Source organism: Globicephala melas, chromosome 10 (assembly GCF_963455315.2).
Source record: "Globicephala melas chromosome 10, mGloMel1.2, whole genome shotgun sequence".
Classification (NCBI taxonomy): domain Eukaryota; kingdom Metazoa; phylum Chordata; class Mammalia; order Artiodactyla; family Delphinidae; genus Globicephala; species Globicephala melas.
In genome coordinates, this window is record NC_083323.1 from 60243842 (window position 1) to 60266152 (window position 22311).

At 58.4% G+C, this 22311-nt stretch overlaps 2 protein-coding genes across 12 annotated transcripts in view; one reads left to right on the forward strand and one right to left on the reverse strand.

The window, feature by feature from the left end:
- The window catches only part of ZNF740 (zinc finger protein 740), a 46488-nt gene that overhangs the window by 95 nt on the left and 24082 nt on the right, over nt 1–22311 (reverse strand). For 3 of the 10 annotated variants that reach the window (XR_009565561.2, XR_009565560.2, XR_009565556.2), the window contains 2 exons: nt 7927–7987; nt 1277–1331 (listed from right to left, as the gene is read on the reverse strand). Coding sequence is in view for 1 of the 10 variants with exons in the window: in XM_060306532.2 (XP_060162515.1) it covers nt 7967–7987 (21 nt within the window). In the remaining 9 variants the exon portion in view is untranslated. Of the gene's footprint in view, nt 1–213; nt 1332–7926; nt 7988–17496; nt 17650–17778; nt 17841–18238; nt 18310–22311 lie in introns of those variants that run through there. The other 7 variants (XR_011377773.1, XR_011377771.1, XR_011377772.1 and 4 more) reach the window with 7 other exon arrangements.
- Nucleotides 107–20346, forward strand: RARG (retinoic acid receptor gamma). Of its 2 annotated transcripts, XM_030866884.3 has the most exons (9): nt 107–290; nt 4314–4645; nt 15398–15546; nt 15763–15904; nt 16573–16733; nt 16935–17111; nt 17503–17707; nt 18102–18260; nt 19097–20346. In XM_030866884.3, exons 2-9 carry the CDS (start codon nt 4462–4464, stop codon nt 19294–19296), a joined length of 1377 nt encoding a protein of 458 aa, XP_030722744.1. In that variant the 5' UTR covers nt 107–290; nt 4314–4461; the 3' UTR covers nt 19297–20346. The 2 variants fall into 2 exon arrangements, with proteins under 2 accessions (XP_030722744.1, XP_030722745.1); XM_030866885.3 differs by lacking the exons at nt 107–290; nt 4314–4645 and adding an exon at nt 10107–11224.

Here is a 22311-nt window from a genome sequence, read left to right on the forward strand (position 1 = left end):
GGGAGGGATGTGGGGGGGTGGGGAGGGAGAAAAAGAAAGAAAATATTTTCCGTGTCCCCGCCTGCAGAGTCAGTGTGCGGTTTGGGAGAAAATGTGTCGGATATTTTGGGGCGGTCACGTGGGCGGGCGGGCTCCGAGAGGCCCCGGGACCGTCCCAGCCTAGAGTCTGTGCCCCCCCAGAGCCCCCCATCACCGAGAGCCCCTGCCACTGCGACGCTCTATCCCCGCGACCGCCCGACGCCGGGACCTCGGGGCTCGGCGGCCTCCCTTCCCCCTCCCTCCCCCTCCAGGTGAGTCAGGCGGGGAAGCAGGCTCGGCCGCCGCGGACGCCCGGGTCCTCCGGCGAGGTGGGCCGGGGGCGGGGGCGCCGGGAGCCACGCCGGCTCAGTTCCTCCCCGCGCTGGTCCGGCTATCCGCAGGGGTGGAGGGGGACTTCCTGCCCCGACTTGGGGGTCAGCCCTGATGTGGGAAGGGAATGGGGAAGATTTTAGACAGGCTGGGCTGGGCTGGGCTTTATCCACCCTTCACTGCGGTGAGTAGTCGGGGAGAGCTTTGAGGGAAGAGTCTTCAGCCAGGGGCCTTCTATCCTATGTTTGTGCCTGGAGTGTGAGGGCAGATAGGGTCCCCTCCTGCGGGGAAGGTCCACCATCCGCCTCCCCTGAGGCTTTCCCTGGGGAATCCGAGGGGAGGATTTCTGGTCCGCGCTGATCCTTCCCTAGTGGAATGCCACAGCTTGGACAACAGAAGGGCGAGGAAAAGGTCCAGAGGCAAGTGATTCTGGCCGTCTGGGTCCAGCAGTTTGGAGAGACAAATGGATAGGATAGGGGTCTGTGAAGTTGCCTTGAACCGCAGTGCAGGATTCCCTCTCATATCCGCAACCTTGGGTGTGAGTCCGGGCTCCCTCCAGCCAAGGTCGGGGGCTCCTCTGGAGTATTCTTGAGGGGAGCCCGAATGGTACAAAGGAAGAACAGGGAGACTGGGGCAGGGACCTGGGAGTTCCAGTCCTGGAGCCTCACTGACGCTGCCTCACTGTCTCTAGCACTTTACAGCCCAGTTCCCTCAACCTGACCCAGTTTGTAGGAGGGAATCTCTGCAGGTGGCCAGAGAGTAAGAGTATGCAGGGTTGGTCAGGGGGTGAGGTGGGGTGGTGGGCAAGGGAGCCCGAGGAGGGGCCCGTAGGGCAAGAACCTGAGATGACTGTGCCCCTTCAGGGCCCACATCCAGGGCAGCTACCGTCCGAGTCCTCAGGTCTGAGGCTCCTGCCCTTACCCCTTACCATCACTCCTCAGATGCTGACTGGGGGTTGAGGACCACAGGCAGTGTCCCATATCCTGGAGGCGAGAAAATAGAGGACAGGGAAGGGGGCAGGAGGCAGTGTGTGAAGGGTGCCTGGAGCTTGGGTATCCCAAATAGGGAAACACACACTCACACACACATGTACACACACGCCGTGGCTTAGAGCCTAATAGGCAGCACAGGGCACACACCTCCGTCCCGGCACACCCCCACCCCCTGGCTCAGAAAGCCACCCAACTGGCACCTCCAGTTCCCCCCTCTGCCCCACCCTACCCATGCCCTCTGATGCCCACACACATTCCACCGGCCTTGCCTGCCTGCCTCCTGGGTACTGCCCCTCCCTGGGGCCAGTGAGGTAGAGGGAAGGCACCTGGTAATGGGAGGTGGAGACTCAACGGTCTGGACTCCCCCAAGGGTGGCACGAGGCCAGGGAAACCCAGCCCACTGTTGCCTCCCGGGGAGCAGGCTGGGGGCCCAGGCTAGAGCAGAGGATGCCCGGGTTCTCTGCCCAGGCTGGGGATGGGGTCATGGAAAAAGGTGGTCGTGTTTATACAGAGGGGAGGGGGGCAGCGGGTGGAGTGCAGCCGACAAGGGCAGCTTTGTTCCAGGCTCTGGAGCGGGCAGGACGGCAGAGAGACGCCCCCCCACCCCCACCGCCTCCATCCAGCAGCCCCCTTCATCCATGCCCTCCCCTCAACTCCACCTCAGCTCGAAGAGAAGCAACTTCTCAAGGGCCCCTTTCCCCTGGTCAGCCCCCCTCAGTCTGAGGTGGCATCTTGGGAGGAAAGAAGTACATTCTCCCTTCCTCAGGTCCCCCAAAGTACCAAGACCTCTGGGTCCCTAGTTTAGGATTTCCTTTTACACTGTGTACCACTGTCTTCAATTCCTTGGTCCCTTCCTCTACCCAGGACTTAGGACCCTCCCCTTCCCTTCCTAGCCAAGGCAGAAAACCAAGGCTCAGAAGTGGGATGCGTCTCTGTCCCCTTCCTCTGTTCACTCAACTCTCAAGTTCCTTCTCTGAGGCAAAATAAGAGGAAGGCCAGGGAGAGCTTGGCTCCCTCACAGCTTCATTCCTCCGTAAGGACCAGGAGCCCGAGCATCCCTCTCTGGGACCCTCGAAGTCCTCCTGCCCCACCCCCAGGTCTCTGTTTCCCACCCGCAGGTGAGAAGCAAAGATAGTGAGTGCTGGAGCCCAGAGCCGGGTTCTCAGTCTAAGCCATTCTGGGGAAGATGGGGTGGGGGGGGACCTCTAGTAGCTTCTCATCCTTAGCATTGGAGGGGTTAATCCACCTGGAATGTGGCCCAGCCTGTTGAGCTATGGCCCAGGGGCCTCAGGGGCCCGGACGCCTGGCTCTACCTGGACTTAACCTGGGACAAGGACTTCAGGGAATAGGGGAAGGTAAAGGACGTGGATCCTGGGGGCTCATAGCTCAGACTTTTAGGGCTTGGGGAGACACCGGGCTGAAGAGTCAGGGTGCTGGGGACCTGGGTGGTGGCTAGTGAGGGACTGAGTGAAGGGTGGCGGCTTGGGGTCTGAGTTCCTGTAACCTCCATCCAGTTTACCCTCAGGAGCTTGAAGGCCAAGGCAGATGAGAGATAGAAAAGGAAGGAAGAAAAAAAGCAGAGGCACAAAGACGGAGTGATATTGATCTTAGAAGCAAAGACTGATGGAAAGAGATGCAAAATACCCGTCACCTACTTCTGGGCCTGCCCACCCCAAGGACTCTGTGATTCACTCTCTCTCGGCCCTTCTCTGTCCTTCTTCATCTAGTCCATTATGGTTCCGGCTGGTAGAGGAGGCCTCCAGGCTGGGGTGACTCTCCTTCCCCAGCCCCTAACTCCCTAGACAGGTGGGTAGTTCTGAGGCTCCTGGGAAAGCCTACCTTTCCCTTAGTCAGAGCATCAGGAGAGGAACCACCTGCCTGGCCCTGGGATTCCCACTTCCTCTTTCCCTCCTTCCCCTCCCCCTCCCTTGGGCTCAGGTTAAAAACCTCTGAGGTCAGGTTACATTTGAGGGAGGGGAGGATGTAGGGAGGGCTTCCTATAAGCAGAGGGCTCAGGAAAGAGAGAGAAGAGATGGAGAAGCAAAGTAAACTAAGGACAGGGAGAGGAGCTTCTTAGCATCATACCTGGGACACAGCGGGGCTTCCATTAACCTCTGTGGATTTGAGGAGAGGTTAGGGAGGGAGGGATAATTGGAGACAGAGACAGAATTGCGAGGGGAAACCGGGAGAGGGAGTATTGAGGAAGGTGGAAAGAAAGGAAATGCAAATTAAAAGAGAGGTATGGAGGAAGAGAAGGTACAAAGAGAAAGAACCGGAGACATTTATATAGCATTTAGTATGTGCCCTATATTATTCTAGACACTTTACATATGGTAAATTATTTAAGCCTCCTAATAACCTTATGAAGTGAGGCTTATTATGATTCCCAATTGACAAAGGAGGGAACTGAGGCCCAGAGAGATTAAGTAACACTAATACATCCAAGGTCCTGCAGCTGGCAAGTGGTGGGGATCAATTCAGGTAGTCTGGCTCCAGAGTCTGTGTTCCAGAGAGGTGTAACATTTTTTAACACAAATGTTAAAACAGATATGTTTGCTTTCTCCAGGATGGTAGAGAGTTTGAATCTTGGCTCTACTCTTTACAGCCATGTGACCTTAAACTAGTCCCTAAACCTCAGTTTCCTCATCTGTGAAATGGGAATCTTAATTCCTACTTCACAGGGTTGATGGTGAGGGTTAAATCTAGTGTCCAGCCCATGGTGGTGTGTAATGGTCACTTCTTAGCCTAGGAGTCCTCTCTGCCAGGAGTTTGAAGACCGTGATTCACCTTGGAAAGTCAAGTTACCCTTCCAGGAGAGTTTCTCTGAGCCTGCATCAGCACCTGCCCTGCCTCCCCTACTGTGTGGCAGAGGGCAGCAAGGAGGGAAAAGACTCCAGCTGGGAGAGGGCCATGGGGCTTGGAACATCAGAGCGATCATTCTCTCATCCCTCCTTTTCCTTTCTTTCTCCTTAGGAGTCTTGGAGACCCAGTGAGCAGGCCAAGCAGGGCGGGCACGGAGCCTCCCAGGCCAGGGCAGTGGGCATGGGCGGGGGCTGTGGCTGAAGAAGTCCCCCGCCCACTGCAGACCCCAGGGGATTCAGCCTCCCACACTGCAGCCGCCATGGCCACCAATAAGGAGCGACTCTTTACGCCTGGTGCCCTGGGGCCTGGCTCTGGCTACCCAGGGGCTGGCTTCCCCTTCGCCTTCCCAGGGGCACTCAGGGGGTCTCCACCTTTCGAGATGCTGAGTCCTAGCTTCCGGGGCTTGGGCCAGCCTGACCTCCCCAAGGAGATGGCCTCTCTGTGTGAGTCTCAGGGATCTTGGGGGATGAGGGCAAGTGGAAACAGGAGGGCATTTCGTGGGTGGATGATAGAGAAAATTGGTGTCCCAGTTAGGAAGACAGGCAGGGCTGGGGGTTTGATCTAATGGAGGAGGTGACAGGGGTAGCCTCGAGGGGGTTTGGATGTGGAGCCAATGGACGTGCTTGCAAATGAGAGTTCTCCTGTGCAACTAGAATGGGAAAGTAGAACGCCTAAAATTTGGGGCTCTGCAGTTGCCTCCTGAATGACTCAACTAGCAGGGAGAACCCCTTTGTATGGGCAGCCAAGGGTGGGTCTGGTGAAGTCTGAGGCTGCTGCCTGCCTGCAGTGCGGGGTGTGGGGAGCCAGGCTGTGAAGTGGAGGAGTCTGGGAGGCCAATACCCAACTCTGTGATCAAGAGGTAAAATTGTTCTGAATTAGGGGGAGCCTGCAAAAAGGGGAATGGAGCCTAGTGCCAGGTGCCCAAAGATGTGTAGGGTCAGGAAACTTCCCTCTTGGTTCTGGGGAGGGTGGAAACAGCCGCAAAGAAGGTAGCTCTTGTACCATAAGTAATCCGGGGAGGTGCAGGGGGTGTTCCAGAAGCATCCTCTCCTCCAGCCATGTGGGTTGTGGACTCCTCCCCTCTCTCTAGGTCTGGCACGGTACCCACATGCTGTGCAGATCCCTACTTGTCCCTCAGGCCTGCCCTCTTTGGGTGAAGCCTTTGAGTGCTGACAGCAGAAGCCTTAGGCCTCCCTTCATCCCTCTGGATCCCCTCTCCTTCCACTTGGTAGCTGTTCCTCCTCGCTAGGCCATTACAGGCGTGGGTGCCCATGAGCTGGAAGGCTGGGATGCTGGCCTCAGTGTGGGAGCTGGTACAGAGAAGCCTCCACCTGGATAGAAGGGGAGGTGATAGAGAGAGGGGCAGTTCCAGAGAGATAAGCTGAGAGAGAGAGAGAGAGAGAGAGAGAGAGAGAGAGAGAGGTGGAGAGAAGGGGCCTGCCTTTAGGAGCACTCAGAGGGGGGTGTGTGTGTGTGTGTGTGTGTGTGTGTGTGTGTGTGTGTGTGTGTGTGTGTGTGTGTGTGTGTGTGTGTGTGTGTGAAGGGGTGACTAGGCCTGGCTGGCAGCTCTGCTGGAAAGAGCTTGCTCATCTAGAGAAGGTGTGTGCGTGTGTGAGAGGCCATATGCAGTTGTGTGTGCACAGCATGGCCCTGAGACGCTGCTCACATACAGAATTCCAGGGTTGCAACAAAGAGTCAGTGTGAAGAGTGAGGCAGTATTTCATAGGGCTGCTGACGGTGTGTCTGGGGTTTGGTGAGGCCGGCCGGTGGCCTGTCTGTAGTCCAACAGGGGTTATTTGGGTGGCACGCAGGTGAACGAGAGAGCACAAAGCCCCCCTTTCTGGAAACCTCAGCTGGGCTTCCCCTACCTCATTTGCACCCCAAGAATCTGTCCCAGGGTCTGCGGGGTGGGAGGGAACCACCCTCCCCACATGAATGTACTTCTTGCAGAGGGCAGTACAACTCAATATCTTGGGACTTGATTTTCCAGAGTTCCTGAGGCAGCTAAGGGAGCGTGAGTGAGGAGGCAGAGTAGAGAGAGTGGTGGCGGGGAGAATGCCGAGAGCTGGCAGCCAGTCCCCAGTGAAGTTCTCCATGTGCCCCTGTGCCCTGGACACACTGAGACCAAGGTCAGGGTTCAAAGTGAGGTCAAGGTAGGGGAAGCGGTCAGACTAGGCTGCATCCCCAAAGGTCGCCCTGCAGGAGGAGGGGCTGAAAGAAGAAATCCCAGGGAGGAGCCAGAACCAGGGCAGGTAGCTGGGGAGGGTATGGCTGGCAGCAGGGGGACAGGCCTGGGCAGAGAGGGGGCAGTGGAGTGGGGAGGAGGGGAAGGCCTGGGTCCAGACAGCTTGCATGGGAGTGGGGCACGCAGCACCTAGTGGTGAATGAGAGGGACCAGTGGGGAGAGGAGGGGATCCTGGAGTCTGGGAGGCCTCCCGCAGTGGGACAGTGGCTGAAGGGGGAAAGCGTATTCTCTCACTTCTCTGCCCTGCTGTCCCTTTTTGGCTGGGACATCTAATGGAGGGGGATTGGAGGCCTAAGTCTGATGCCAAAGCCACACTCACCTGGAGTCTGGGTCTCTCTCTTCAGCCTCTCTCCCCTGATCTGTGGGAGGGAGTGGGGGTGGTCCCTGAAGGAGTCTGGAACTTCTCCCTGGGGCTGGCTCCTGAATCCTACTGCTGGGTCCCTAGCACCTTGGAGACATCCATGTTGAGAAGGGCAGCCTTGCTCCATCTGTTGGGGTGCTCTAGGGGCCTGAGTGGTTAAGGCAGGCGTCTCAGAACCTCATGGTGGAGGAGGGTAGTGGGAAGGGGAGCACCTATGGCCACCGGGGCAGCACAGGCCCGTGTGCGTGGGAAAGCGGAGGGGTGTGTGTGTGTCTCTGTGTGTGTATGTACACACACGCACACAGGTTTGGGTGTGCTTGCTCACACACATGCATAAAACCCTGCTATCTGTGTCCTCGTGTATCTCCATGTTTATGAACACTGGTGAGTTGTATGTTTGTTTTATCGAGACTGCAGGGAACAGAGTGTGATGGGAGGGAAGGGAAGCCTTGCCCTCCTCCCCATCTTGAGGAGATAGCTGGTGTCCTGAGGACCTAGCTCTGCTTGTCCTCTGAACTTGGTGACAGTGTCTCTGGGCAAAGGAGCCCAGGCTGCACCATACTAAGTCACATGGAGAAACTGAGAGCAGGCTGGCACAGGAAGAAAAAGAGTTCTACTTAAAAGAAACTGAAAAAGAGAGACTCAGAGACCTAAACGAGATGAGAGGGAAATAACACAGGCTGAAAGGCGCAGACACAGAGAGAACCCAGACTCCGGGAGAGGCAAAGGGCCTTGTTAAGTAGGCGGTACCGGTGGTGAGCAGGCGGCAGCAAGGCCTCCTCCAGGAAAAAAACCCAGCCGACTGCCTCCTTCCCCTCCCCTCCCTGGTCTCTCCTGCTCAGGCTCGGGCTCCAGCTCCAGGCCGACACAAACGGGGCTTTGATTGCAACAGGAAACCTCTCTGGCGGGGGGAGCTGGGCAAGCCGCCGCCGCTGGGGCCCAGGCTGCACCCCCCTCTCCTGGCCCCCTCCCCGGTCCCAGCCCCCATCCTGCCCAGCACTCCTGCTTTGGGGCCCGTCCCTCATTCACACCTCCCTATTCCTTCGCTCCACTGCTGCCCCCTCCTCCAGAGACCCCTCCTATTGCCCTTCAGGTGGGACTCCTAAGTTAGGACTTACCCTTGGGGTGGGGCCTCCTTTGCTTTGAAATGCCCCAACTTCAGTTTTTTGAGGGAAGGTTCTGGAAGAAAAGGAGAATTTAGCTTGAGGAATTCAGAGCCAGTTATCCTCAAGCCCCTTCCAGAAGGTGGCAGGAGGGGAGGAAAGGAGGGATGAAGGGGTTAGCTGTTCCTCCCCGCACAGCCTCTTGTTGGCCAAATTCATCCTTGCCAGGGTGGTAGAGGCTCTGAGGGGTGACCACACCAGATTCAGTGCGAAGGGCTTCATTAGTGGGGGAGGGGTACATTTCTCCTTGCCTCTGGGGCCATGACTTTGTGGGGCTCTAGCTGGGAGGGGTGCGCCTTGGTGGTGGGGATCACAGGGAAGGGGGTGAGTCAGGCAGCAGCCCCCCCTCATACTCCCACCAGGCTGGTGGAGAACATCTGGTTCCCATGAAATGCTAGAAGGCTAATGGGTCTAATTGCTGCAATAAGGGCTGGGGGGACTTTGGGGAAAAGAGGGGGCACTAGATTCCTCCATCCTCTTACCTTCTCCTCAAGGCTAAGACTGTCTAGAATGGGGGGTCGGGGTTGGAGGTTAGGGTGGGCCTGACACCCCAATGCCTGGTCCCTTCTAAGGCCCCCTCTCCCTGCAATGCCTGGGAAGCACACACAGATGGGGTGATGAGGAGTGGGGTGCATCTGGTGGAGAGAAAAGGGGGCTATTGAGAACTCATGACTTCCTGGAGCCCTCCCCCCACTCCTCCTGTGCCCCACTCCCAACCCCCCTCCCTGTGGCCTGGCCACTTCTGGTTCTAATTACCAACCAGGCAGGCCTGACTTAATTGGGACCTTTCAGATTTCGGAGGGGGAAGGGTGGGGGGGACTGACAGCCTACAGTTGACTAATCAGGGCTGTCTTCTCCCCTTGTTTTGGGGGTACTCCCCACTTTGCACTTAATTGACTTTTTTTTGCCACTGGCCATGTTCTGATTCAGAAGTCTGTCACCCCTTTTTTCTTTTTGTGGGGGATGGCTGGAGTCAGAAATGGGGTATTTGGGGTTGGGGGCAAGAACAGGGAGCTCAGGCTGGACTGGAAAGAGCAATGCATTCCCTCTTCATCCCTGCTACGAGTCCCCCGAGTCGGCCCTGCCACCCCGCGGCCCCCCATCCGCCAACCAGGCCCTCCTTCCCAGCCCTGCCCCTTTCAGTCCCCGGCAGCCACCCCGGCCCCTCCTCCGCGCCTGCCTTCCCTTCCCTCGCCTACTCTGGCACCCCTTCCTGCTCTTTATTCTTCCAAACTGGCGCCCCACTCCTGCGGCACCCCAGTGCGCCCCCCACCCGGTACAACAGATTCTTAGAAAAGCGCGCCCCGCCCTGGCCCAGCCACCGCCGCCGGGAGGGGGAAGGGGCCGGGCCGGGCGCCTCTCCCGCTCCCCCGGCACTCCCCTTGTGAGCGGCGCTGACAGAGCCGGCTGGGCCGGCCCGCCGGGCGGCCGGGCGGCCGGGCGGCGGGCGGGGCGCGGGGAAGGGGGCGGTTTCCGGGAGTCGCCGCCGCTGGCGCTGTCCCGGGGCCAGGGTCCCCGACTCGGCCCGGCTCGGCGAGGGCAAACTCTTGACGTGGCCCAACTCCCGCCCCCCCCCACCCCCTTCTCCGCCGGTCGAGGGCACTCAGTGCCCGGAAGGGGCCCGCGAGGGAGGAGTGGGGCGGCCCTCGGAGATCCGAAGGGCACTAAGTGTGGCGCTGAAGGGAAGAAGGGGCAGTTTGCCACTGGTGGGGGTATTTAATGACTCTGAGAACGGTTACCGACCAGACGCGCAGTTATTGCCGAAGAGGCACTTGGCACTTGGGGGCGACTGGCACGGTAGCGACTCTGGGGGAGGGGAGCTGGCACTCAGGAAGGCAGTGTCGTCCGAGGCGCAGCTGGCACGGCGGGAGCAGTTTGGGGTGGGAGTCTTGTGCTGAAGTCAGGTTCGAGGAAGGGGCATTGGATGAGCTCCGGGAGTGTCAGCCGCAGGATGGGGCTTGGGGGACTCGGAGGGAGGCGGCCCGGGCCGCGGCGGAGGGAGCACTCCTCGGCCTAAGAAGGGTAGACTCCGGCTGCGCAGGAGGGGCGGGGGGGGCTCCGCGGCGGCGCGGGCTACGGCCTGGGCGGGGTGGGGCGGGGCCGGGTCAGGAGGAGGTGAGCGCGCCCGGCCACCCGCCCCGAGGGGGGTTCCCGGAGAGTTCACGGCGGGAGCGCGCTCCGGCCCTCCGACCGGGGGTGGGAGGACGGGAAGGAAGGAGCAGGCCGCGCGCGCCGAGCCGCAGGAATGTAATGTTCGGCCCTGCAGCGCGCGCGCGGAGGGAGAGGGAGGAGCCAGGCCTGGGAATGAGCGGGTGGAGGTAGTGCAGGTCCCTGGGCTCTGGAGAAGTGCCGCGCGCAGGGAACTTACATGTTTCCTCTCCCCAGTCCTCCTTGACACCCCTGCCTGTACTGACTTGTGTAAAAAAAGGAGCGCTGGGGGGAGGGGAAACTCGAAAGGAAATGCGTGTGCTCGGTTTCTCCACTCTTTCCCCCATCCCCGACCTTGGCACGCGCCTAAGTGCAAAAGCTTGCAAAGCCTCCGAGCAGTGGAGAGAGAATCCTTGCAAGCGTTCTCCCGAGCCAGGTGTGTTTGCAAAAACGTGTGTACACCTCTAATTTTATGCGCGTGCAGACATGCATGTGCACTATTGCCTATTTGCAGATGCGTGGTGCCTGCCAAGATAAATGCATGCTCGGATGTGTGTCTAAGCAAGCAAGCGCGCCACGGTGCGAGTGCGTGTCTTCCACTCCCAGCTCTGCTCATCTTGGTGCCCGGCCCCCTTAGCGCTCCAAGCCCCACCCCCCACCCCGCCGGGCTTCGCTTTTACAAAACGTCTCCCCAGTGCTAGCCGCCGAGGCGCCCAGAGTGAGGCGGACAGCGGCTGGAGCGGCAGCCCTGGCTCTGCGCCCCGCCCAGTCCCTTTCCCCTGCTGGGGATCCCCTTCTTCCCCGCCCACCCCTTACCCCCTATGCAGCCCGGCGCCCTATGCTAGCCCTCCCCCTCCCCCCCTCCAGGAGCGGGGCGCCGCCGGGGGAGGAGGGGGAATCGGCTGCGGGTCCTCGGTGTTTCTAGCACCCAGCTTCCCTCCAAGCCGGGTCGCGATGTACGACTGCATGGAAACGTTTGCCCCGGGTCCGCGACGGCTGTACGGGGCAGCCGGACCCGGGGCCGGCTTGCTGCGCAGAGCCACCGGCAGCTCCTGTTTCGCCGGACTCGAGTCTTTTGCCTGGCCGCAACCCGCCAGTCTGCAATGTAGGTACCCGAGCCCTACACTGGGGGTGGGGTGCGGGGTGCGGGACAGGCAGCGGCTCTCTCGTTCCGTGTGTAAAAGGTGGACTTGGGTTGCAAGCGGAGATTCTGACCCTTTCCATGTGAGGGCCGGGTGTGTAGGAAAGAGGTACTGGCCCTTTAAACGTGGGGGCCTCAGCGACTCCTTTGGGTGTGTGCAGTAGTGTTTGGAGTGTGTGTGTGTTTTTTATGGTGGGTGTATAGCTAGGACCTGTGGTTGGTGACCCTCCAGAGTTCCCGGGGATAGGGAGAGGCCGAGGTGCGTTGGTAGTTTGTGCCGGCAGGTCCGTGGCCCGGGAGGGTTATGGCACCCAGGACCGTGAGTGGAGTTCGTAAAGTCCATGTGGGAAGTCGCGAGTGTAAAAATATTATTTGCAGAGCGTGTGCATCCCTGGAGTGTGCAACGCCTCGCTTAGGCGGTGCGGGTGTGGGCGTAAGGGTCTCTCCAAGCAGCGTCGCCCTCCGCCAGCGTTGGCAGGTCCGCATGGCCCCGTGTGGGGATGTTTGTGACTTGAGGCCGGGAGGGCGTGTGCCCTGCGTGGCTGCGGGGGCGGTTTTGGAAAGTGCTGTGTTCGAGCGTGCACCCTCTGTGTGTGCTGCGTACGGGGTGTAAGGGGTTGTGCACGCAAGCGGGGCCAGGCTGGGTTCTGGCGTCCCCCTCCCCCATTGAGAAAAGAAATTTTAGGAAATGTGTATAGGGTTGTGTGCACTTTTTCCTATGGCTCGAGCCCACAACTTCAGTAGGAAACGAAAAGTTTCAATAAAAGTTGGGCTTACGGTGAGGAGTGGCCTGGAGGTGGCAGCGGCGGGGGGAGCGGGACTCCTGGGTCCCCAAATATCCACCTTCCCTTTTCTGTGAAATGGGAGATGCCAGGCCTGGGGCCCTGGAACCCCTTTCCAGAGCGGTAATAAAAAGCCGGGGATTGAGAGGCAGTAAAAATGAAGTCCAGATGAGAGGCGGCTTTGAAGCCCGGGCTGAAGTGCCTGGCGGGGGTGGGGGGGGGTGGGGAGGGGAGCCTGGAACACCCCCGAATTTCCCCGGGCCTGGGACGGCGCTCGGAGCCCGGGGACGCGGGGCTGGGGGGCACGCTGGGAAGGGGCGGGCGGCGGGCGCCCTGGGAGTGCGCGCGCGGGGTCACTGAGCCCCCGCCAACGCGCCTCGCTCCTTGGCACTCGGCAGCGCTGTTTACGAGATCAGCTTTTTTTTTTTTTTGGTCTTTTGGTTGCAGGGCAGAGCTGCTCAGATTTAACAACTGGGAGACTGGAAGAGGGAGGTGGCAAACAGTACCGTGAGGTGGGGTGGGGCAAGAATGAAAAGCGTAGCATTTAAAGGGCGGGGAAAGTGTGAACTATTGCCTTGCACCAAATCCTTGTGAATTCTTAACCTTCTCTCATGGCCCAATAGAATGGGGACGTGGGGTATGTTGGGAGGGGTGCTGAGATGGAGAGAATCTCCCAGGAAGGGTTTTTGCGGGGGCTGGGCAGGAGCCCCATCTTTTTCAGGCCCAGGGAAGCCTGTGGGACTTGGCTGGCAGTATGTTTTTGCATTTCAGTTTGGACCAACAATTTTGGCCTCTAGGGTCTTGGTGGGCCTCGGGCCTGCTCCACACACTTTCAGAGAGAAAGTAGTTTAGACCTGTGTCTAATCCAGGGAAGGAAAGAGGTCCTTTGGTGTGTTTGTATCTGGCAGCGTCGGTGTCCTGGTGCTGCGTTGGCAGGCCGTGGGTGTTTGGGGGCAGAGCTTCTCGCTTGCAACGGTGAAGCGAGCGCTGGGTGTTGTGTGTCCTCCTTATGACTTGGGCATCCAGCTCCATGGTGTGGCTGGAGTGAGTGTGCCTCTGTGCCCGCCTGCCTGGGTGTTCTTTTGTGCCAGGGTCCCGCTGGGGTATAGGAGCCCATTGGTAAAGTGCCTGCTTTTGTGCCCAGTGTGTTGTTGACGTGTGAGAGTGTCTCCAAGAAGGTGTGTGTCAGATTGTGAGTCCAGGCTTCTCGGCCCTGGGCCTCGCAGCTGGGAGTGTTTACAGCCGGTTATAAAGAGTTTGTTTGAAGCTCCGCACAGCCTGGCCAGGAATTTCCTCAATTTCAGCAATTTGGGCTTTAAAAGGAGAAAACCCCAGAGCCACCCCCCTCCTCCCCTGCAGGGGCCCCTGCTTAGCCAGGAGCAGCATCCCCCTGGTGCTGGGGTCTCTGCCCAGGGCTGAGAAGGGAATCTCAGTGGAGTGACAACGATTAGCCTTCCTGTGCCCTTTGCTCCCAGACTGACCAGAGCTACTGGGCTGCGCTTTAGGGTTCAGGGACGGGAGTGTGCCAGAGGGGTTCCGAGAAGGGGTGACAGTACCACGCATATGAGAAAAGCTGCCCCTGGGCCTGTCTCCCTGCCACCCCCAGTCTCATAATAATTGGCTGGCAGTGGCCCATGCCAGTCTGACCACACCCAGGCCCTTTTGCAAGAGAGGAAATGAGGCAGCGCTCTGCGGGCAGGGAGGGCATCAGCGCCGAGTGAGCACCACCCCACGCACTGGCCTGTGGGCAGCACATGTGCCCTCAGAGGACACCGGGACCATCCTGAAAGGCATTCCAGCCCACCCCCCATCTCTCAGCACCAACCGCCTCCCCCGGGCCCGACCCCGGATTTCCCACCAAGTCCTGAATAGACTCCAGGCACCCTCCTTTCCTCCCCTCCTCTCTCCTTTTTCATTGGGGAATCTCACTCCAGCTGGATTCTTATGCTAATTGAGTGTCTGTGTGTGCCGGGGGGTGGGGAGGGCTTTCCTCCTGTGGGGAGGGTGGAGCTAGCCTGGAACCCCTGCGTCTGGGCCTTCCTTCTGTCCTTCGGGTGGCCTGGGTGGACTTCTGACCAGGTGGGCTACAGCAGGTTAGAAGGAAGAAGGTGTTCATGAGGTGGGTGCAAGCAAGGGACGCTCCTTAGGGAGGGTCTTAGGGTTTTCCTGCATTAACTTAGGCCCTCCAAGTTTGGGCAACTGGTCCTACAGGTTGAATAATTTATAGATTTTTTTCAGGCCTCTGAAGATCAGCCACACACCCAGAAGAGGTTTACTCAGCAGCCTCCCAAACAGAGGGCGTCCTCCCCCCCGCACTGTGCGTGGCATGGGCGGAGATCTCTTTCGAGCTGTGTTTGGGTATTTGCAGGGGAAGTTTAGGAGTGAAGACACGGCTCAGAGAGGGTCCAGAGATGGCTCCCCTCCCCCATCAGCCCTGTTTACCCACTGTCGCCTGACTTCTCTGCTTTGCTACACCCCCAGCAGCTTCTAGACCTGAGAATCTGAGCAAATACCTGTCTCCCTTTCCCAACTTCTCTAACTCCTGGCCAGGTCACGTAGATCTAGTTAGAAGACCTGAGAGCCTTGGCTCCACCATAACTGGCAGTGTGGCACTGGGCTGGTCGCTTCTCTCTCTTGGCCTCAGTTTCTTTGGGTGTAAAATAAGGCTGTTGCATGTGCCCTAACCTACCTTCCCAATACCTGTGTCCCATTTCCTCCACTGTCTCCGTGGTTTCTGGGGAAAAGGACACTGGCGATTGTTTGGGGGGTGATATGAGGGGGAGAAGCTCAAGGATTGTCTACCCTGTACTGCTTGAGAGAAAACGAGGTTCTGTTCTGCCTCCTGAACCTCCTGGCCATTTAGCCAGGTGCTAGCCACAGGTGGTCTGGAATTGGCCTCCTCACACCCAGATCTATGGCCTCGTGAGGAGGAGAAGGGTAGGAGGGAGACTACCCGGCAGGGACCCGATGTGAGAGGGAGTGACTAGAGAGTTAAGAGCCACGGGCCGTAACACACCTACTTTGTAGCTGGGGAAACTGAGGCCCAGAGAATTTAACTTCTGGGATGGCCTCGACCTAGAATTTGGAGAATTGAGCAGTGTCCCGTAGGGCATTATTGTAGGGGGAGATGGCCAGACCGGGAGGTCGTAGTGGTTGTTTAGGGGTTTCTGGACGTGTTTACTATGGGGCTGTATATGGGTTGTTGGGACTTTAAATCACTGTGGTGGCGATGGTGTTGTCACCGCTGAGCCAGAGGAAGAAGTGGGAATGGGGGGGGCAGTGTGTATCTGATGAGGATGCCTAGAGATCTGAGGGGTCCTTCTTCCCTGACCCTCACATCACTGCTTCCCCACAGCGGTGGAGACGCAGAGCACTAGCTCAGAGGAGATGGTGCCCAGCTCGCCCTCACCCCCTCCACCTCCCCGGGTCTACAAGCCGTGCTTCGTGTGCAATGACAAGTCCTCTGGCTACCACTACGGGGTCAGCTCTTGTGAAGGCTGCAAGGTGTGTACGTGCTGGAGGCGGGCGCACTGGGCATCCAGTTACCTGCGTGAGATCAGAGACTCACTGGGTGTGGGTGGGTATCCCTCTGAGGTGGGAGGGACTGGCTGCTTTGCACAGAGGTGGTTAATAGATTGGCTCAGGCCTGCAAGGCCTGTGAGAGGCTGGTACTCCCAACATCCTGCTTCACTGACCCTCCTCCCTTACCCCCAACTCCAGGGCTTCTTCCGCCGCAGCATCCAGAAGAACATGGTGTACACATGTCACCGCGACAAAAACTGTATCATCAACAAGGTGACCCGGAATCGTTGCCAGTACTGCCGGCTACAGAAGTGCTTTGAAGTCGGCATGTCCAAGGAAGGTAGGCCCTCAGGCCTGCCTGGGCAGGGGTGCTCCTGTCCTAGCCTGTGGTTGCCACCCTCTTCCCACTGGCCACCCCCACTTTCCTGACCTCTGCAAGTCCAGCCTCCAGCCGCCCTGGAGTGCTGTGCCTCCTCCCTGGCCAGTCCTATTTGATTAGCTCCATTCACCCAGGAGACCCCACCCCTTCCCATTCTCCCTTCTCAGAGCTTAACCCTTCCTCTGAATGAGTGAATGGGGGTTACCGGTGCACATTCCCTGTTTCATGGGGAAGTTAGGGGGGCTTGCCAGTCCCCTCCCCTGCTCCCAGGACTGAGCCTGAGGTGGATCTGGGGTGCCCCCCCTCCCCTGCACCATTGTGCTGCCAAGGCTATAAGTGGATATCCTGCTGCCTGCATATCCTGCCCTCCCTCCCCAGCTCCTGCAGGGTGACAGGAAGGGCAGGATGGAGCCGAAGGGCCTGGGGAGGGAGCAGGGCCTGCAGGCCCTGGGTGGGGCTGGGGAGAGCCAGCCTGGGAATGGGAGCTAGTGCAGGAGACAGGGAAACTGAGGCCCCGCCCAGGGTCCCAGGGAAGGGATGCTCCGGAGCACATTAAGTTAGGGTAAGAGGGGATACCCAGAGGGAGGTTCTGAGGGTCTTGATCCTCTCCTTGCACCTCCACCCCCCAGCTGTGCGGAATGATCGGAACAAGAAGAAGAAAGAGGTGAAGGAGGAAGGGTCACTTGACAGCTATGAGCTGAGCCCCCAGTTAGAAGAGCTCATCACCAAGGTCAGCAAAGCCCATCAGGAGACCTTCCCCTCGCTCTGCCAGCTGGGCAAATACACCACGGTGAGGAGTGGGCAGGGCCCCAGTGAGGGCAGGGGAACATTGACTTTGGAGAACGGGTAGGGGTTGTGTTGGAGGCCATGGTCCGGTGCTGACAAACAAGGAGGGCATCCGAATGCAGAAGGGAGAGCCTGGGGTATTGGCAGAAAGAAGACAGCGCCCAGGATAGGCCTTCGTTTGTGTTCTAACCGGACCTTCCTGCAGAACTCCAGTGCAGACCACCGGGTGCAGCTGGATCTGGGGCTGTGGGATAAGTTCAGCGAGCTAGCCACCAAGTGCATCATCAAGATTGTGGAGTTTGCCAAACGGCTGCCCGGCTTTACGGGGCTCAGCATTGCTGACCAGATCACTCTGCTCAAGGCTGCCTGCCTGGACATCCTAGTAAGTTAAGACCCGTGGCCTGTCTTCTGCCACAGCCTGACCCTCATATGAGACCAAGGAGCTGGTCCACACAGAGATTTCATTATCTCTCTTCCCCCCTCCAATCTGGGACTCCCCAGATCTCCTCGAAACCCAAGCTCTTTTTGTCTTAATCTCTGCCCCTGAAATCTGACCGTAGACTTCTGGGTGCCCTGCCTCCTTCTGACTTCTCTTCCCTCCCCCAACTTCAGACCCTCCATCTCTCTGCCTCGCTCCCCCTGCCAGCTTCAGGTGGCCCTCCTTCAGGACCCAACCTCCTCACTTTCCACCTGCACCTCATTCCCTCTTTTCCCCGTCCCCATAGCGCTCCTTCCCAGAGACAGCACTAACCCTGCCCCCTGCCTACCTCCAGATGCTGCGGATCTGCACAAGGTACACCCCCGAGCAGGACACCATGACCTTCTCTGACGGGCTGACCCTGAACCGGACCCAGATGCACAATGCTGGCTTCGGGCCCCTCACAGACCTCGTCTTTGCCTTTGCTGGGCAGCTCCTGCCACTGGAGATGGATGATACAGAGACAGGGCTGCTCAGTGCCATCTGCCTCATCTGCGGAGGTGCGGGGGCGCCCCCTGGCGTTTGCTCGGACTGCTTTCCCACCACACCCTACACCCGATTGATCTCCCACCTGGCGGGAGACCTTGGTCCCATCCACAGACTCCTCAGCTCCAGTACAGACTCCCCGGCAGCCTGCAACAAAGGACAAGAAGAGGGGAAGAGCCAGGGGGAGCTGAGGAGACCCCCGATACCAGTGCTGACATAGAGGTCTGGGCAGGAGTGATTTACCAGAGAAAACCTCTTGCCAGAGGCGGGGAAGGGATTGGAACAGGGGAGATGTCCTGGGTGGGGCTCATGGTCAAAGTTTGGGGCCTGGAGGGCCATAGGGCAGGGCCACTTGTCACTGTCTTCCCCATCTCTTCCTCTCTCACTCCCCTGTGCTTGTCCCCCCAGACCGCATGGACCTGGAGGAGCCTGAGAAAGTGGACAAGCTTCAGGAGCCGCTGCTGGAAGCCCTGAGGCTCTATGCCCGGCGGCGACGGCCCAGCCAGCCCTACATGTTCCCGAGGATGCTCATGAAGATCACTGACCTCCGGGGCATCAGCACCAAGGGTTAGTCGGGAGCGAGCCTCCCCTCTCTCTTCCCGGAGCTGCTGGTCTCCTGGGTCAGGCAGAGACAAGAACAGAGTGGGTGAGAACCAGGCAGCCTACACGAGCATCCTAGCTCAGCCGCATCCTAGCTCAGCCACTTGCTAGTGGGGACACTTGGGCAAGTGCTTTTCTTTTATTGTTTTTCTGCTTGTAAACTGGGCTAGACTTACAGCTACCTCCTAAGTTCTGTGAGGATGAAACGAGTTAACACACAATGGGCTTAGAACTGCACTGAGTTACAAATTCAGTTCCTCCGTTGCAGTAGCCACATTTCCAGTGCTCAGTAACACTGTGCAGCCAGGTACTCCTGCGCTGGACAGAGGAGGTATTTCCTTCATCACAGAAAGTTCTATTGGACAACACTGGTTTAGGAGGATGCCTGGAAGATAGTGTTTGATAAATATTAGTTCTAATTATAAATGTTATTAAGAACAGACCTAAAAAAAAAAAAAAAAAAAAAAAAGAACAGCCCTAGGAACAACTGGCAAGCTATGGACAATGGGGGCGGGGGTCCAGGGTCCAGGGAGTGGGGCTGGAATTGGGCACCACGTGATTTTTGAGGAGACAGCCTGAAAGGATGGGACAGATGGGCAACAGGCTTGGCAGAGAAGACAGGCAGAGGCTCCAGGCAGAGGAGCAGTCCCCGGGAACCCTAGAATAGGGAGAGGGTGACAGAGGTGGCAGGCCGGTGCTGGGAGCCCCCAGAGGGGAGCTAGAGGGCAGTCCAGCAAGGTTAAGGTGTCAGCCTTAGGGGCTGTACCTCAGCCCCCCCGAACCTCCTTGTCCCTCCATTGCAGGAGCAGAAAGGGCTATTACCCTGAAGATGGAGATTCCGGGCCCGATGCCTCCCCTGATCCGAGAAATGCTGGAGAACCCCGAAATGTTTGAGGACGACTCCTCGCAGCCTGGCCCCCACCCCAAGGCCTCCAGCGAGGATGAGGTTCCTGGGGGCCAGGGCAGAGGGGGCCGCAGCCCCCACCCTGACCAGGGCCCCTGACTTCCCCTGTCTCAGGGGTTGGGGGCTCCAGGCAGCAGACTGACCATCTCCCAGACACCGCCAGTGACTGAGGGAGGACCTGCTCTGCCCTCTCCCCACCCCTTCCACTGAGCTCCTTGTTTTTGCCAAAGTTTCCAGGGGTGCCTCCGTGTTCATCCCCTTCCTGCTCTAACCGGCTCCCTCTCCAGTCTTGGGAGCCTGCCCTGTTCCCTCCAGGAGAGAGGGCAGAGGGGTGAGCCTGAGTTTGGACTCTAAAATCTCAGCACTGCCCCTCAGACACCAGGGTCCCAGGCTCCCCAGGGCAGGAGGAAGACCCTGCCATTCCACAGCCCCTTCCTCTGCCGGGTGCTTAGGCCTCTGGGAGCAAATAGGAACACTAGAGACCAAAGGGAGGGGGGCGTAGGGGGAGGGCTGAGCCCACCCTCTTGCCCCAGTCCTTGGTGCCTAATGCTGCATAAGGCACCTGCTGGGTGCACGCTGCCCGCTGTGCCCCCGTCCTCGTGCCAGGTCGGGCCCTGCATTTCTGTGGGGGGCCAGAGGGTGAAAGGGACAGAGGCAGGTCCATTCTGCACCTCTTTGCTTGGGCCCAGAGTTTACCTTATGCCCTCAGTTACAAGCCCCTCCCCCAGTCCTGTCATGTGCCTTGGGCTCCCCCTGCCCCCCATCTCAGCCATGGGGCAGGAACCCTCCTACACTACAGAGGGGCCAGGGGATCCCTCTCCCCCTGGTGCCTTCCCCCCGTGACCCCCAGAGCAGCTTGGCCCAGGGAGAGGGGGGGTGGGCACTGCTTAGCTGATCCCACCCTGACCCCGAGGAAGCCTCTATTTATTTATTAGCTTTTGTTTACACCCTGGAATTGACCCCTTCCTCCAGGGGTCTTGGGAGGGGGAGCCCAGGGCCCCTGTGACCCCTCCCTTCTTCCTCCAATCCCCAGTTTGTATTTAGCTGCCAAATAAGATTTCCACTGGCTCCCCTTTTTCTCTGGGGGGGTCAGGGTGCTGTCCCCTCCCCTGTTTACATCTCCCCTCCACCCCGCTGTGTCGCATATTGCTGAGTTTTCTATTTTTGCAAATAAAGTGATGGAAACTCATGGGATGTGGCTCCCTCTAGGGGGGAAGCAACGAGCTGAGCTGCAGAGGGACTGGGTGGGGAGGGTGGATTTTGCAGCTTTCTTAGGGGAACTAAAGAAATAGGATGAAATGTATCTGGTTGGGTGTGGTGGGAAGGTGGCGGAAAGGGAGTCCACAGGGCCCTGTCCTGAGTGTCTGGGCCTCCGTGATCACCAGGTGTTGGAGCTTTGATTGGACTCTGTGAACCTCTAGTAAGGTCCTGGGCCTCAGAGGTCTTTAGGCTATCCCCACCCCCAGTTCTGTATACATGCACATCTGCCCTTCTCTGGGGAGGAGGTTGATGCAGTTTCAATTGGTTGTCATGAGGGTCCCTGGCCCCAGAAGAAAAGAACCACGGCGTACATCTAAGTTACAGTGTTTCTGCTTTATGCCAGCCCCTCGCCCCATAAGCCGCCTACACTGTGACCCCACTATCACCTACTGAGTCACTCCTTCTGCCCCCACCCTTCTCCCTGTGACCCTGCTTGCCCTCCACGACCCCACTGTTACCTTCTGTCCTAATACCTCTCCCTGCCCCTGCATGCCTTAACCTCTGCAACACCCCAACCTCAGCCCCATTGACTTTGGCCTCTGCCACTGCGCCCCTGGACTCTTCCCCTGCCCTCTATGACTCCCCATTAACACCCACCCCCACCCACCTTCTTCCCTGGGACAGTGCCTTGCCTACCTGCGCCTGGCTGTCTTCACCGATGACCCGACCGGTGCATGTGGGAGAGAGAGGTTGAGGATGTGGGAGTGGTGGAGGAGAGGAGAGGGGGGAAAGCAGAAGAAGAAAGTGAAAGAAACTCTAGAGGAAACCACAGGGCCTGTGGGGAAGGAGGGGTCATTGCCATGGCAACCCTGGTTGTGGGGGAAGGGCAAGAGGTCTGAGCCAGTGGCTGGAGCCCACCCAGAGGAGGATGCCCTTCTCCCTAGTTGCTCCTCCTACGACCCATCTGATGTTCACTGAACACCTGCTAGGAGACGGACCCTGCGGCCTCAGTCAGTCCCTTGCCGGTGGAGGAGACAGACCTGTGAACAGACGTCACATCCAGTTCCTTCTCAAAACTCCCTGTGGTCAAGTGTGGGCCTCAGCCTCTTTTCCCTGCAGCCTCGTCCTTGCCTGGCTCCAGCTGCCATGCCCGTGCTCAGCTTTGCGCAGTTTGCCTCCTCCACCCACGTCCCGGGCCCCGGCACCATTTGGCTCCTTGGCCCCCCAACTTCATTCTCCGAGCCTGGCCCTGTGCCTGTCTCTCCGACTTCCCAGCTGCCTGGTCCTTGAATTTTTCAAAGCCTCCCACCCCCATTACTTCTCATCCACCGATTCTCTCTCTTATCGAGCCCTTAGTAAGTGCCATGTTCTCCTCTAAGCAACTGATACGAATAATCTCACTTAATTCTCACAATAATGCTATGAGTTCCACTTGACAGATGAGAAAACAGCCACAGGAAGGGTACGTAATTTACCTGGGGTCCCACTACCAGTAAGTGACAGAGCTAGGATTTGAACTTGGGCAGTTTGGCTCCAGAGCCCGTGTAGTTAAGCACACACTGTAAGACAGTGGGCACCAGGTTTGCAGAATGAACAATAGTCACTAATTTCCCCCTCCGACAGTACTTATTGCCTCCATATTTCTTCCTTCCTGTCATGTTCCTATATGAGAAAACAGAACATCAATCTGGGAGGCAGGCAGACCTGGATTTAAATCCAGACCATCTAGTTGCTAACTATGTGACCTCGGGCAAAATACTTTGTACTTCTAAGCCTCTATATCTGTAAAATTAGGGGGCTGGAGGGAGGTTAACACCTATGTCATGAGGTTGCTGCTGTGAGAATGAATTGTAACGTTATGATACATCCAGTACCTAATGGGTGCTCAACAGATGAGCTTCCTTGCTTCCTTCG